At 43.6% G+C, this 16,428-nt stretch overlaps 1 protein-coding gene across 5 annotated transcripts in view; it reads left to right on the forward strand.

The window, feature by feature from the left end:
- LOC116044473 (nck-associated protein 5-like) overlaps positions 1-16,428 on the forward strand; it is a 127,403-nt gene that overhangs the window by 10,077 nt on the left and 100,898 nt on the right. The window contains exon 1 of one of the 5 annotated variants that reach the window (XM_031291694.2): positions 4,005-4,031. The exons of 3 other annotated variants lie outside the window; for them this stretch is intronic. In XM_031291694.2, the coding sequence (XP_031147554.1) occupies positions 4,020-4,031 (12 nt within the window). In that variant the 5' untranslated portion in view covers positions 4,005-4,019. Of the gene's footprint in view, positions 1-4,004; positions 4,032-10,250; positions 10,362-16,428 lie in introns of those variants that run through there. One more of the 5 variants, XM_031291691.2, reaches the window with a different exon arrangement.

A 16,428-nucleotide genomic window follows, 5' to 3' on the forward strand; every position in this document is an offset into this window, starting at 1 on the left:
TTTGGGACAATGCTGGCAATGCTGTGGCTTGTTTAGACTGCACTTCTGCAGGTGGCGCTCTTTTGTCTCTTTATACATAGTGGCTAACAGTGTTCATGCTAACTATCCACTCTGTGTTTTGTTTATTCTCATCTGCTGGGAATGAAAAAGGCTTCACTTCCCATGCTCAGGCAACGGTTTCCCAGGAAAGATCCACTTATGTTGAGCGATTTGAAAGAGAAAGAATGTAAAACATCTTATGATCAAAGTGTAGATGAATTACTTTTTTATTCTATCAATCAGACAAGAAAATGCACATTTATAATAATGCCACAGACACCCTGAGATTCAAGCATTGAGGCTAAAATGAAAGTGCACAAATCCACGTGTCAAGCAGCAGAGAAAAAAAAAACAGCCTCCCATGACTGTTTGTGAGACACACTGTGGCCTCCGGTGATTGACAGGCTTATCTCTATGCCGGGCCGTTCTTCGGAATCACAGGAGTGGAAACTTGGTTAACTGAAGGTGAAGCAGCCTCTTTGGAATGTCAAGTGCAGACATATAGCGGCTGCTGTGTTGTGTCTGCGTGGTCGTGAAGAAGCATAATTCCCCCTCAGTGCATACAGTGCAGTCACTGCACAGGAAATAATAAGTCAAGATTCTTAAAATAGCATTTTGATGGAAAGGAAATGCAGAAGCCATCAAGGACACATTGGTCACGGAATATATGGCAATGCAGTCTCTCAGTGTAGCTAATTAGAAGGGAGTGTTTTATTAAAGGAAAAATACACCCTTAAACACTATAAAACCATTAAGTAATATACAGTTAAAAGCTGCATTTCCAGAGGGAATTTTGTTGTTTATGGTGCAGTTTTTGCAAATGTCACTGATTGTGAATCTTTAATGAAGCCGAAAGATGTCAACATACTTTATTGACTTGACCTGGCTGACTTTATGACTTGCTGCTGACCTATCTTAACCCACTGCTGACATGCAAGAGAGTCTCAGTGATTAAAGGATGTGCTGACCTGGGGAACAATCTTAAAATGTAGGACATCACTGATTATATTGACGTAACATAGATACACTCAGAAAACTAAACCGTTAATACCCATCAAATAACTTCTTCAATTCACAGAACATCAAAAATTAATCTAGCAGTAAAAACAATCTTGATTTAGGACACAAACCCCTAACTGTCAATCATTTCCTACTTAAACCGCAACATGACAGTGAATCTAGAAGGAGCGATGGAGCGACACACTTGAATCCTCTTGGTGAGACGAGACACTGCCTGATTTATGATTTATCCACAGTAAGCTTTGTGAATGAGTAACTTAATGTGACACAGTGGATGATTAATTGGTGTTTTGGGCTGTTTATTATCTATTGACTGTGTGATCCTGAACGCTATCGCTATCATTAATAGTTATTGGTTCATATGAGATTTACTGTGGCTTTAATTGCTTTAATTGGATACACGGCGACCTGATTTACTGTGAGGAAAATGAAAGTAGGTCATATTTGTGATATGGCTTTGTGATTCAACATGGCTCACATTTGTCCACTCGACTATCCATGCATGCATTTTCCCCCTTGTTTATTTTTTTTCCCGTCTTTTCGCCTTTCTCCTCTTTTGTGCACTCATTTAACTTCCTCTTGTTTGGCCTCTTGTAACTCATTTCCTCTCTTCTTTTACTCTTACTCAAGTCTCTTTGTCTTACTTTATCTTTCTCCTCTTTCTGTCCGCACTCCCCCCCCCTCCCAATGACTTATTCTCACTCGGGGCAGCAGGAGCATAAGGGTGCTAGGTTGTTTTAATAGTGGGACATGAGGAAGCCAGGAGCATTTTGGTAAAGGTCCAGCATATATCTGGAGGCACTGTGCAGATTTAATTCCATGGCATGGGCAACCATGAAAAGTGCAATCTGCTTTTGATTGGTGTAGCAAATTTGAAGAATAAAATTTGTTTGTTACCCTGCTTATTATATGCAAACATGCCTTTCTTGGTGGTAAAGTAAAGGCAGGGAATGATTGCTAGATCCTCTGCACATAATTAAAGACATTCCCTGTCAAAAAACTTGATTGAAAATCATTTTATTGAAACAAAAGAAGCATTTATTCATGCTGAATCAGTGACACAGACATCATCATCGGAACCATTGTGGATGTGATTTATTTACTGTGGATGCGTACAGTAATTTAAAGACATGGTGTATTTATTAGTTATTATTCATGCTACAATTTCTGTCAAATGAGCCTTTGTTCAGTCACTTAGTTTGAGGCCACTGAGTTTGTCTCTAAACTCAAACCTAGGTCTTTATACTTCCAGTGCTGATGGGGGACATGATGTCTCTGGCCCTTGTGGCCCTGCTGGCCCTGGCACAGATAAACCTACTAAGTCCTGTAAACACTCCTTTTCCTGGGAGGATATGAGCCTCCGATACATTTATTTTTTCAGGCATCTGAGAAAACACGAGAGTCTGTCTCTGACATTCTGTCAGACGACAGGCATGTTCAGCTTTTCCCTCTGTGTCACCTGTGAACCAGTTTTATATAACGCAGAGGCACGTCTGTTAACAATGCACTTTACATAACATGCTGCGTGACCTGGACCGATGACCCTGTGTGATCCAGCATTATGACATAGTGATGCTCAATCCATTTTGTCACACCTTATTTTGCGGTAGATTACACTCCAGAGAACGTTTGGCCTTGTTTTGCTGCGTTTCACAAGGCATTCCATGTGTTTCATGGCCTGATAGCATGATGAAGAGAGATTCAGTTCACGCGGGCACACAAAACTCAAGACAAAATACCATATGTCAGCTGACGACCAGGTAAAATATTTATGTCTGCTCTTCTTTGGATGGATTGCTTCATACAAAGCTTCTATCAATCGTCTATGAGTAATTTGGAGAACGTAGGGCTTGAATGTCAGTCAGGACCACTACCTCACACATGCATAATGCATTGAGCCAGCATATGTTTCCTCAATGAACGTAGGCTAGGTTCGAGGGAATTTTCCTGGGTGTGCTGGCTCCAAAGCTGCTCAAAGCTTCATTCAGTTGACTAATGTCTTTGTGTACGTTTGTGTGTGTTTGATGTAAAAGGTGTGTGGACTTGCACATTTGTAAGTGAAGTGGACCCTTAGTCAGCGTTATCAGCATCTTATTGGTGCGTTTCATTCCAGTGCTTGGCTCCTGTGGCAGGCTGGGTTAGTTAGACCATCTGATCTGGATCAGGTTATGTAGCTCATGGATGGCCCAGAGTAGCAGCAGATACAGCAGCATTCGCGAGTAACTGGGACACCATCTGCATTACATAACTGCCGTGTTGCTGGGTTGATTCTGTGCCTCTATTTATTTTTATCATTTGATGCCCGCCTGCAGATGAGACTCTCTTCGTCATGCAGGGATGCGCACGGTGAGCCCGATGGCCGTGGACGGTCTGTGAGCTGTTGCTAGCTGCTGCCAGCCAGCTTTAACTAGGTCACGGCAGAGCCTCTGTCAGGGGTCTATCCTATACTGTAGAGGCTATCACATGGGTTTAATTCAGCATTTATAGACATTTATATTCTTCTGTGACTGGAAATACATTTAGAGGTAAACAGCATATTCTAGTGTGTGCTTTAATTAGTTGGAATACAGAGAAAAGAACGTGCTTGAAGCTCTGCCCATTTTCACACCTATATGCATCTGGCCTGACTGTCAGATTGTGGTTTTTTGGAAAGTTCATCTCAATCTAACCTGAGATGAAAGGCCCTTCTAAACTGGCTAAACAGCACATCTGAAGTAGTGTGTAATCACCTTAGGGAAGTTCAACATTCAGGCTTGGTGATTGCTGGTTGGAATGGATATGATAAGTGTCCTGTCACATACTGCCACAAATGCACCTCTGATTATCCTTGTCTTCTCAGCTTTGTCTTGGTAGCAAATGTCAAATTTTTCATCTAACAAACAAAGGAGCCACATGTGATTCTATCTAAGACTTGGTGTCGAATGCATTTCCTCAAACCGTGAATGCTCATCAACACAAGGATGCCTAAATTGGTGAGCCCTTGTTTTCTGTACCACACCCTTATCCCTGCCAACATGTACTATAATGTGCGCAGCGGTGCAATCATGCTCAGAGATAATTGATAACAAAAGGCCAAATTGAAAACACTCTGCAGGGGAGGGTTAATAATCAAGTGCTCCACATTACTGATTAAACGCTTGCTGCATAGTTGTGAGTTGTATTGAATAAACAGCATGTGGTAGTGCTTTCCTGTTTATCTCCAAAGTATTTGGGTTTAACTAAATCCCCCTGGCTTTTGTCAAGCCTCCTCCTCGTATAAAGTCTTTTACGTGCTGATTTGCTGCCATGCTGTTATATCAGGCTGCAACTTGTTTCTCTGGCACATTTGCCACTGGCGGAAAGTAAGACAATAACATTGTCCCAGAAACGAGCTTCACAACAGACAAATTAGTTTGGTTTATGCTAAATTTAAGTGCAAATGAATTTGACGGTAAGCCAGCATGGAGTCCGCTAGGCAAGGTTGGATTTCCTCCTTCTTCTCCCCCCACAGCCCATTACAGCTGGTTGTTACAATGAGGAATGGAGACATACAACTTAGCAGGGGTGCAGGCCCTGTAGCTGGATGGGAAGAAATGCTCAGCCTAAGCTGATTGGCTCCCACATCGTCAGGCAGACAAATGGCGGGGTTTGATATTATTACTGAGCAGCTCAAACTAATTGAGTGTAATTATACAGTAGAAATCCACCGACAATGCCGTCGTCAGCGTGGGCCCCGTTCTCACGCCATGTGTATTACAGAATGCCAAGCTCAGGGGACGAGAGATTGCTCTGTGCTCACTCAGTGCTCACTCAGTGTGTCCGCTTGATTCTTGAGTAACTGGTGTAAAGCGTGGTCCTGAAGCCGAGGCTGATTGGACAATTTGGGTGGGAGCCGGTTACGTAAAAAGATTTAGACTCTTCTTGGAGCAGCCAGCTTCTTTCTCTCAGAGCACTCAGTCTCTCACACTTCATCTTGAATGTTTAAATCAAGTTTCTCAGCAGGGGTGTACCAGCCTCCGGCCGGGCCTCTGACAGCTTCCTCAGTGTGCAGGTGACATACCACACATACCTGGGCTCGCCGCGTGGGTAGCCACGGGGCCTCAGGGTGTGGGAACCCAGCAAACTATGGGACACTCGCTGACTCCGAGAGGCAGAAGCGGTGGCGTTTTTTCCTTCTCTTGTCTCATGGGAACTGTGTCCTCTCTCATAAACCTGACAAGGAGCGATTACAGCGTTGGCTTTTCCCTAGACTCCAGTCTGAAACGCAGCGGCTTTCCCCATATCCAACCACACGCTGTGGATAAGACTAAACGGCCTCCATCCACTTGTAAAATTGTTTTAATAATTGTTGAGGCTGTTTTGATATGAGCCACTCGTCTGTTTTTCCAACCCCCAAGTAATGAGATTTGGCAGTCCTCTGTCAATACCTAGCCTGTGTTTTTATTAGGGCAATTATATAATATTTTATGGTTCTTGGCATCACGTGTAGTGAAGTTAAATGCCTCTTTCATTTTTGTGATCACAACACTTTGGCGAAAAGGAGGTGAAGAAGTAGAGTCATTTGCACATGTCAGAAAATGAGTTTACTGCAGGGATTTGAGTGGAGTTTTGAGATTTATTTCAGGTGAGTAAAGCAAAGCATCACTACAATTTGCTTTGGGTGATATTGAAGCCAAGCATTCCAGCTGACCTGCTCATTCTCAGCTTAGCATGTGAACCATCATCTCTGCCTGCCAATGAAATACTGATGTGTGCGAATGTGCTCTCTGGCCCATGTCATAAGTTGCATGAACGTTCCATGCCTCAGTAATGCTATTGCATAAATTGCCTGCTGACATAGGTTGATGTACACTGCTATCTTTAGTGACGAAGGGTTTATGGCTTGTCGCTCAATCAAGGACACTTTACTAGTCAGTCGGAAACTAAAAGAGGAAGCTTTTGGGTCCGTTCCAAACTGACTGAGGAGGCTTTTACTTTGAAGTGAGAAGGGCAGTGAGTTTTTGCTCTGTGTGTGTCCCCTCTCGCTCAGGGCTTTGTGTCGGCTCTTATAATTGGATGTCCATTTTCCCCTGCCAATGAGACCCTCTTTTGTGCCCTTTGAGTAAAGGGGGCAAATTGTGGTCTCTCTTTTTCCAATCATGATGGAGATCAAAGTTGGAACCGTTACTGCGTGCAGTCAGAGTCATATGCATTGTTCCCCAAACATTTGCACCATTCACCCTGTGGTTTGCCTCAAAAGAGCGCAGCACCATGAATACAGAAGCCTTTTAAGAGGCCTGAAGTCTGCAGGGACAATTGCTGTGTTATCTCCCGACAGCATCAAACACTTTAACCAGTGTGCCCTCAGATTTACTCTGGGCTCAAGTTTATCAAGATAAGAGAGTCACACAGTTCAGGGAGTACATTTGTTGTTGTTCAGCTCAATTAGAAGGAGAGTGAAGGTAAAAACATGGCGTGTTTCTTTCCCTGGTAATAAGGCTTTGATTATGCCAGCTTTATATTGACCACATCAAAGTTTCTTCAGGTCAAGTCTCCTTAAAAAGTGCACAAAGAGAGAAGCATACTGGGTAATATGCATCAATGACGAGTTAGTGTTTCCCTACACAGGTCATTAGTCCAATTAACCAATAACTGCATCTTCATTCGAATCATCCTCGATAGTCCAGTCCGGTGCACATTTTAACTGAAAACATGTGTATGAGAGCTTGTCGTGTCACCATGACCATTAGCAGCCAGCAACATAAAATGTAGTTAATGTCGCCTTGGTATTTAATGTGGTAATACATTTATAAAACTGCACAAAACAAATATGGAACACCTAGAAAACTGTGTATTTTTGCAGTTAATTGACAAAGGTAAGCTGTGTAAAAACAGCACCTCTCTCACTAGAGGTGCAAAACAGTGTTATTTTTGGGTTCACTGTGTTTTAATATAGGCCTGTTTCAACAGAGAAACTTGAAACATGATCCAAACACAGGAGTCAGTGGAGCTTATCCCAGGGTGTTAACCCTGTCCACCTGGCGTGGATGCTCCATCCCAAGAGATGTTTGATTATCATATGCAGATGAGGCACCATATTTGGATCCAACGTTGGCATTGCAGGTTTGGATTTGAGCAAGGCAAAACTGGCAGAGGGTAGCTAACAGGATTGGACATGCAGATTGGGACCTCAGTGTATACTGGGAGAGGCAGCTAGAGGAGGCTGAGGGGGGGCTGCATCTGCCAGCAGCACAGGGAAGCCCACCTCCTCACCTTGCAGCTGGGGCGGGACCGGCTCCCTGTATGGCATCCTGGCAGACTGGGTGTGGGTGTGAGAGGCAGAAGGTGGTGAGGTGGTGTGGTAAGCGCGTCCTGTCTATTCTTCTGCCCAGTGGCCGCCCTGTGATCACATCCTCCTCATCAGGCGCAGAGCCAAACCCTCAGCTGGGATCTTTCATGCTTGGTTTTTTGAGACCAGAGATAAACATGTGGGGAAACCAAGTTTATTGTAGATGTCTGTCTGTACATTTTGTTGAGGGTTTTTGAAAGTGGCGACACACGCTATGAATGTCGGGCTTTAGGGCTTTGTCCAAAGAGAATTATTCCCTGATGTTGCAGTTCCCCTCAACAAAGTGTTTCAGCCTCTTCCCAGGACTCTGTGTTGGTTGGTGGTCTGGGAAGTGCCACGTTGAGCTGAGAACCCCTCCTTTCCCAGTCCAGGGAAATATTTACATGTTTCCGCATTAGCTCCGATCCCCTAAGTAAATACATCCAGAAACCACTTTAAAACTAACATTTGATATATGGCTATAAGTGCTCAAGGCCACATTTCTGTTTTGATATGGGCTGACTGAGTTTGTGTGCTAATATGTGCGTGAATAGGCGGACATGTGATTGACGTGTACGAGTATTTCTACATGCAATTTAGCTTGTGTCTGTATGTGAGTCTAAAGACGTGATATTAGCACACGTGTGCATGCCTGAATACACTGATACTCATTATAGGGGCAAAATAGATCCCTTCCGGGGTAATTGTCTCACCCTGCAGAGACTGGTCGGACCTGTATGGTGAGTTCCTACCAGGTGTTCGCATAGTGGAGTGGTGCTTCCTCGCACCTGGAGACCTCTTTGTTTTTAAAGGGTTAGAGGTTAAACAGGTTGGGGGGGTTGGAATTTGTTGTTTTTTTTGGACATTCTTACATACACTGACACAGCTGCTTTGGAATTTCAGCATCATGTAATTTGCAAATAGTTTCTAACTTGACAAATGACATAAATTATTTAGTCAGTTCTACCTCGGTGTAGTCTCACGGCCATTCCAAACCACAATAATTACCCTTGATTTGTTATATTATATTTATATTATTTTACCATTAATCTCATTGAGGCTTTGACAAATGGACCATCTCATATGCTAAGGATGCATTACCAAAATAGTCAGTCATTCCAACCCGGATTCAATTTTCTGGCCATCCCAGACCAAAATCATTATATGGGTATTAGTGTCATGGTGCGTTCACCCTGACAAATGAAGCATCCATAAATCACCAAAAGATGCATTATTAAAATCCCAGTTTTTCTTAAATAGACATGGTTGTTCATTTAAGTGATAGAATGTCCATTATGTCTTCTGGATGGACTGGTTCACTGCCGTTATATAATAGTTTACACTGGTTTGATGCACAGATGACTGGTGGCATTAGCTTTAATCCATCCATCCATCCATCTTCAAACCAGTAGTGAAAGCACAATTTGCTTGCACAATAGTAATAGTAATTTTCTATTTAATAAAAGACTCATGACTAGGCGGAACCTGCTTTGATGGGAAAACAATTAATCACTTACAGGAATGCTTTAAAGACCGGGCGTGGATTTTTCACCTGCATTACCTCAGCTCGCTTCTCACAAACCTGAGCGTTGTGAAGCAACTGTGTCCCATGTCATAAATTCCTCAGCGTGGCTTGCCCAGGCGCCTGCTGACTGATGAGTTAGTAATCTCTGTTTGAGCAGGAGCACCACCTGTCACTCAACACCCATCAATCACAGCGATAGCCGCAGGTCATGGGCTCAACTCTCTGCGAGAGAAAACACAGCTTATGTAGATCAGCGGTAGCAGAATATGCATATCTGCAAGATGTAGATGCATTTTTTGGTGATTTATCAAACTGTAATTTGGGAGATGGCACTGTAAGACTGCATCTCCACTGAGGCAGCTCATATATAGTTTATAAGCATTTGACTGCAGTTAAAGAGGCTCAAACGGCTGTGTGTCTTCAAGTGAGACACCGGTCTCTACTTGCTCGTTCGTTATAAGTTTCTGGCTAAACCACCAGCTAAAAGTAGAATAAAGTGTTTTACTTAGACTAGAACTGCTCTTTCACTTTTATCCCCCATTGACCCACGTGTCTTCCCAGTAATAGTCGGAGTAGTTGGATCAGGACCCTCTCTCTTTTCCTGCCAGATTAGCGAGTCATTCAGCATATTTGATGACAAACTGAGGCGCTGCGCTCACAGTGAGACAGGGGGAAATACTCCTGAGGCAAAGTTCAAGGAGCCCTTTCATTGGCTGTTTGATAATGCTGTCACTCTGCCAGTCAGCTGCATGAACACATACACATTTCCTTACTTTTGTGCTGCCAAGTTCGTCTTTACATTGCCTTAGATATCCCCTGAGTGGCAGCAGCGGTAGCATTAGTGAAGCGGCCAGTGTTCAGAAGCCACATCGTGACTGAGTGTGAGATTTGGAAAGAAGCTGGAGTCGCAGAAAGAGGAGAAACACCCGACCTGGAGGAGTCTGAATTAAACTCCTCTCTTGACATGTGTTAATGTTTTATGTCTTTACACGAATGCACAAATACCAGCCAGACGCTGCTTCACAAAAAAACGGATGAAAATACACACTTGCGCGCTCTCCTGGGCAGCAAACCACAGTTGGTCTTGCCCAGGTGATTTAATCCGACCTGACCTGCTGGTTAAATATTGACAAGAGCTGATGTGGCCTTGTTGAGGAGAGACGAGAATTCAGACGAGGCTTTTTCGCTGCCAAGGCTGCTTGACTGCCTGCTGCATCATCATTCCAAGTCACACACACACACACACACACACACACACACACACACACACACACACAGCTGAATGCAAACACACACACACACACACACACACACATGTGGCAGGCAGCAGCTGAGACTCAGCAAGGCAGTTAGGGCAGAAGTGGGGAACGAAGCGGAAGAAGAGGAAGAGCAGACGAGACAAGCGGACGCAGGATGAGCCAGTTCGCGGACCACGGCATCGTGTCGGTGTGCGGGAGACTCCGAAACGTTCCCCTGCTGGAGCTGCTGGCGGTGAGTCTGGGTCCATACGTTTCCCCTCTGGTCCCTCCATCCCTTCCAGCCCTCCATCCGTCTAGGAGGTATCTGGGGCAGGAGGCAGGCTGTCTGGAGCTGGAAGTAGGTCTGACCGGGTGATAATCAGGCTAACATCCTGCCCTCCAGTCCGCCAAAATCCACAACCACCTACAACGCTAGTGCCCCGGACAGAAGACAGGAATTGCCCGGGGAGGGAGGGTTGGCGAGGGGGAAATTGAAATTCATCAGGAAGCAAGTGAAGTACAAGTTTGTATTTGATTTATTGTTGAAGTCAAAGACAAGCATTTGCTGGTTCCACCTTCTAAAACTGTGAGGATTTGCTGCTTTTCTTCTCTGTTTTGGTTTTTGACTGTTGGATGGACAACTGGTGCATTGCACAGACTAAATGATTAAACAATTAATCAAAAAACAGATCTTAAGATACATTTATAGTAAAAAGTAATCATTATTTAGATCCCTGGCTTTGCTTTTTGGACTGACACAGTGTGTGTCCACACTTGTTAGGTGTAAAGGAATGCAGGACTTCTTGACTGTGTGCGGTGCAGAGTGTAGCGATCTCACCATGGTCCATATGTAGGTCACTAGCTGACACGCTGCTACTAATGACATGCGAGAATCGAGCTTGTTTCACGTTTTACGATACATCTCCAGAAGGTCTGAATCAGGGGACCAGCGTGCCATCTGCACATATGGTTGAGATGGATTGTGACATTTGACAGTTCATCACGAGTTTGCCTAATGAGCTGTGTGTATGTGTTGACATGCGTGTGTATACCGGGGGGAGAAAACCAGCATTTGAATGTGTAGCAACAGCCAGATCTAAAAATATCACCTATGTTTGAGGATTATTGGGAGTGCTTTGATGTCTTTGGTTTTGGGTTTATTTTTTTGGAGTGGAAAAAGCAGAAGTGATGTGGTGTCCTTCGTCTTTTTGGATTGCCCAGAAATAAGTGATTTATGTTCTTCTGGAAACACAGTACAAGATAACAATTAAGAAAGACAATGATTATTTCAGGGGCTCTGTCTTTTCTCTTCTCTATCTTTCATGTTCCTTCACTCTCCAAATGTCTCCATCCTTCTTTTGCTCTTCCCTTAACTTCTTCTGACTTAGCTAGAGGTGTTTTGTGGAAATCCATGGGTTCTTAGCCTCTGCCACCGCATGGACACAATTATGCAGACAAATGTTCCCGCCGAGCTCTGTGGCTCCATATATCCTTTATCTAATTACATTAACAGGAGCTGGATAGTGACTAATGGCTCGTGGAGGAGAGCGGAGGGGGGGTGGAACGACACAACGAGGAGCTGGAGAGGCCCGGGATGCATGATTGCATTTTTCCATCTTATTTCTCCTCATGCCCAGATTGCTCCCTGTGCTCCGTTTAGAAATCCCCCCCCAACAACCCCACACCCACACACACACACACACACACACACACACACACACACACACACACACACACACACACACACACACACAGATCCGATTTTCCAGCCTGAAAGACTTCTATGTAGCAAAAATACTTCAAGAGTGATTTCTTTCTTTCTTTCTGTCTTTCATTTTGGCTGTAATGCATTGTGGCATGAATGTTGGCATTATGGCTGATGTTCTGCACCGTCCATCATATTTCTGTGTTGCATGTCCGTACTGATGCTGCACTCAAAGCCTGCAACTAAAGAAAGCTTTGTCAGGGCCACAAGAGACTCTCTCCCGTTAACATTGCTTTTATTGTAAATTGAATGAAAGCGTTACGTGCACCGAGGCCACAACCAAGGTCTGTTTGGTGTGCAAACCACCTTAAAAGCCCAAGGAATGCTTTTTCTTTATCATCCTCAGCCGGTGGAGCCTGTGCTGCCAAAATAAAAGCCTTATCAACCTGCCTGTGGCACTAGCAACAATAAAAAAGCAGAGGGAACGCACCACCCCTCATGACATAGTCATCGCAAAGCAAATCTCTTTTTAAGAGGAGCAAACGGGTGTTCTGCATGCTCTAACCCATTAGCTAATAAGAAGATAATCCAAAGCATACCATATGAGTTTTGATTGTTTTCCATTCATTTTAATATCAACTTGCAGGAACTTGCGAAACTTCGAAATTTTTTCCACTTTTTGTCAAAGTAATGCTATCTCATTGTGGTAACAGAGTTGCAAGCAGGCACTGTTTTGCAATCAGCAGGGCATGAGCTGTATCCCAATCCCATAATATTATATATATATATATATAAAAAATACTGAGCAGGTTTTGAGTATGTAGTGTGTTCATACCGAAAAACTGTCAAATTTAAAGGTTAGATTCACATCATTTCAAGCCTGTCTGCCAGCAATAGGTATAGTATAGTTTTTGGTTTCTGCAATCATTCCTCCTGTGGAGATCCCTTCTTGACTGAATCAATTGGGTATCTACCAAAGTTACAGTTACTTTATAGTGCCAAATTCCTTGTTTTTCTTATTCGCTCTCCATTGCAGCTCAGCAAGGAAACACTGTGGGAAAAAGGGTCACTAAGAAGACATTGGAATCATGTAAGGAAGGGATCTCTTGATTGCCAATATAGACAGCACGGATGGTAACTAACAAGCCCAGATGTTTCACATTTGATGCAAAAATGACTGTTGTGCGTCAGTACACCTGGTGACACACTCTTGTTGGCTGTCTTTGCTGTTGTGCCACATTGCAATGCACAAAAAGAAAGAGATGAGCTACTCACAGCTGCCAAACATTAAAACTAATTACGGGGATGGTGGCGAGACGGCTGGACGGAAGAGCTTGGAAAACAAAATCATCAAATCTTTGGAAAAACATTTTGCTTTCTCTTTGTGAAGTTTAATTGTCAGTGGCATCCAAAGTCACAGTTTGATTAATGTGTGTCTGTGCATACAGCATCATTTCTTGTTTGTACAAAACAGTCTCATGCGAATGCTTCCTTGAACATAATGTCTCAGCAGTAATGCCAAAACTATATGCAACAATCACTATATGGTAATTTAAAACTGCATTATGAAAAAAGATAGTTTGTGTTATTGTTTTTAATCAGTGCAACATCAGCAACTAATATCGTTTCCACTGTCTTTTATGTGTGTACGATGCTTTTTTCAGTGGTCAGTGAACAAAGCAGGTGTCAGTAGTTTCCTGTTTTTTCCTAAGAGGTTTGCACCAGGCTTACAGCAGCTCAGCAGTCTGCTGGCTCACATTACTTTATGCTAATATCCCCCAGCTGCAACCTGCACCACCCTTCTGCTTCCCTGCCTCGCTTTCTCTGTCTCACACACACACACACACACACACACACACACACACACACACACACACACACACACAAAACACACTGCACAAGCCCCCGGGACAGTCATGGGAGGGTCGTGAAAAGGAAGCAGAGATGATTAATTAACTCTGCCCTCATTTTGATACCGCCTTAATGGCTTTCAACAGCCAAAATACAGCTTCAGAGCTTTGCGTGGATTATCTTCCCTCCACCACCGCCACAACAGCTACCACCCAAAACAGACACACAAACACACTTCCGAAATATTGAGGTCATGTTGTTTACTCATGCTACGGTGAATGTGCAACATTGGTTTCTGGGCAGGTTGCGTTGCTCAGCAGAGAGTGAGGTGTCGGCTTTGTTGAATGTTGGTTTTCCACTAATGAGAAAGAAGCAGCTCTTACAGGAAACTGGCTACAGATACTGCTGACAGACACTGACAGAGTTATTGACCCAGGAATGGTGGTAATTATGATTGTTGAGGTTGATTTGGATTTAGTGATGTGCAGGTGAATGATCGGGTTTCACGTGTTGCTCAATATTCATCACTTTTAAACAACTATGAACAAATCACTCAAGTTTATACGACGGTTGATAATGATAAGAGCAGGTTGGGTGGCGCAGTCTGTAAAACCTGCTTGCAGATGCTGCCAACTCACTACAGTGTCTACAAAACTACAAAAAAATTATGATTTATTAAAATCTTTTGTAGTTGTGCTCGGAAGTTGAGTTTAAACTGTAAACATATTGTACTGTAAAGGTACAATATGTAATTTTCACCAAAAAAATCCACAAAAGACGGAGCAATGCCGTCATTGCAGTCACTTTCTCCAGGTTAGGATTCCTTCAGTGTTTTATACCGGGAGTCAAATTATCCACAGAGGTCTCCTCCTCTCCAAAACAAAAAAGTATATAGTTTGTGTGAGTATGTGCCTGCTTATGTGTGCATTAATGTGGACTCACATACATGCTTGTTCATGTGTAAGCAAATATATATATGCTTAACATTCCGAGTAAGTGTGTTCTTTCATGTGGTCATCTCGTGTGTGTGTGTGTGTGTGTGTGTGTGTGTCTTTTTATGTAAAAGTGAACACCAACTGGTTGTGTCCCTGCAGTGGCCCGGCCCTAACCGACCGTTTTCTGGTCCCCTGTGCTTTTCTATTGATGACAGCCTCGGAGTACAGACAGCTCTGCAGCTTTAAAGGACCTGTCAGCTCCCTGCAGCAGAGCTAGACACAGTACAATAGTGCTCCTGTATATTGTCTATACACTGGGGAAAAGCCTGCCGCACAGCTGTCTTTTATTATTTTCTTTTTTTTTGTTTTAAACTCTGTTTGCTATCCCTTCTGCTTTTCTCTCTTTCTCTCTCTCAGTCATCATCTCCCTCCCAAACAAAAGATCACCTGCCTGACTGTGTGATGTGTCACAGGGTGGGAGCCCTGAGGGAAAGCCTGCAGCCTCATGTGGAAGATTTTTAATACTGATGGGCTCCTATTATCTCCCAGACTGCACTGAAGGCAATTTTACCCACTTGATGCGAGTTGTGGTAGAAAGTGTTTGAACTTGTGTGTCACATTGTTTTTGTTGGAAGTTATTTTGGTGGGTAGAGATTATGTGCGCAGCCTGTGTCCTTTCTGGCCTGTGTTGCTCGTCGTGAGAAAATGGTTTTAATTCTGTCTGACATGTTTTAAAGAAAACGGCCGGTGGTTATTTTGGTAGTATGAGCCGTTCCCTGCAATGTTTCTCCACAATATCCTGCGCTGGAACTCGCTCAAATGCAAACACAGCAACGCGAGGCGGACGCAACAAAAGCTGAGAGATCTGCCTTGCCTCAAACTGATGCAGTGTGTTGCATGATAATAAGGTGTTGTCTGCAGGCAACCTGATTTTGTCTGACGTGGCTAATGCGCTCTGTCAGAAGCGTTTGCGGCTGATGCTAGCCTTGTCTCCACTCTGCGAGAAGTCGGCGAGAGGGAGTTGAGTCCAGTCCAGCTCACCACATCCGCCTGCCGGCTACACTTCACCACAGCCTCACAGTCAGGAGGCAGTGACCTTCATGCCACTCCCACTATTCGAGGAGTCGGGCGCTGTCATGACCGGACTATAGACTGTGTTTGAGCTTTTCCCTGCCTGCTAACACAGCACAGGCCATAGAGTTTCCTAATCACGCTGCAGGTTAGAAATCGAGCCAGCAATTTGCATTTCCACATGGTATTCAATTGTTTTATCTTAGGGCTTTAAAGCGCTCATCATAACACTGTCCACACATCATCTTAAATGCCAAGAATCAATATGAGGTGCAGAGCAGAGCCATTACTATGATTGGAAGGAAATTCATGCAGAAGCTGTTTGATGGCGCACAATCATGAAGAGTCAGTGGCTAGAAGATTGGCTATTTCTGCAGATCCAATTATATGCTGCAAAAAGTCCTTTGGTTTCATCCTTTCGAGAGAAATTTTGCAACAATTTAAAATGAAAATGCATTAAATCATATCTGCTTTTAAGATTCAAAACTCCATAGTTTAAATTACTTAATGTGATTTCTTTTGCCGTGCATTTCCAGCCTTGAATATCACCAACTGCTTCTTAAGATGAAGTAATTTGGATGCTAGGCTCTTTGTTATTCGTACAAAAGATCCATGAGAGGAATCAATATCATCTGCATGTAGTAACATTGGTCTGTGTGAGTTATCCGGCTAGCTGGAGACATTCACATTATTGAGTCTCAGTCACTTTCTAAAGAGATAATATGATCTGCATGCCTTTCATGAGTCCATAACTCAAC

The sequence above is a fragment of the Sander lucioperca genome, chromosome 24, assembly GCF_008315115.2.
Source record: "Sander lucioperca isolate FBNREF2018 chromosome 24, SLUC_FBN_1.2, whole genome shotgun sequence".
In the NCBI taxonomy this organism is placed as follows: Eukaryota; Metazoa; Chordata; class Actinopteri; order Perciformes; family Percidae; genus Sander; species Sander lucioperca.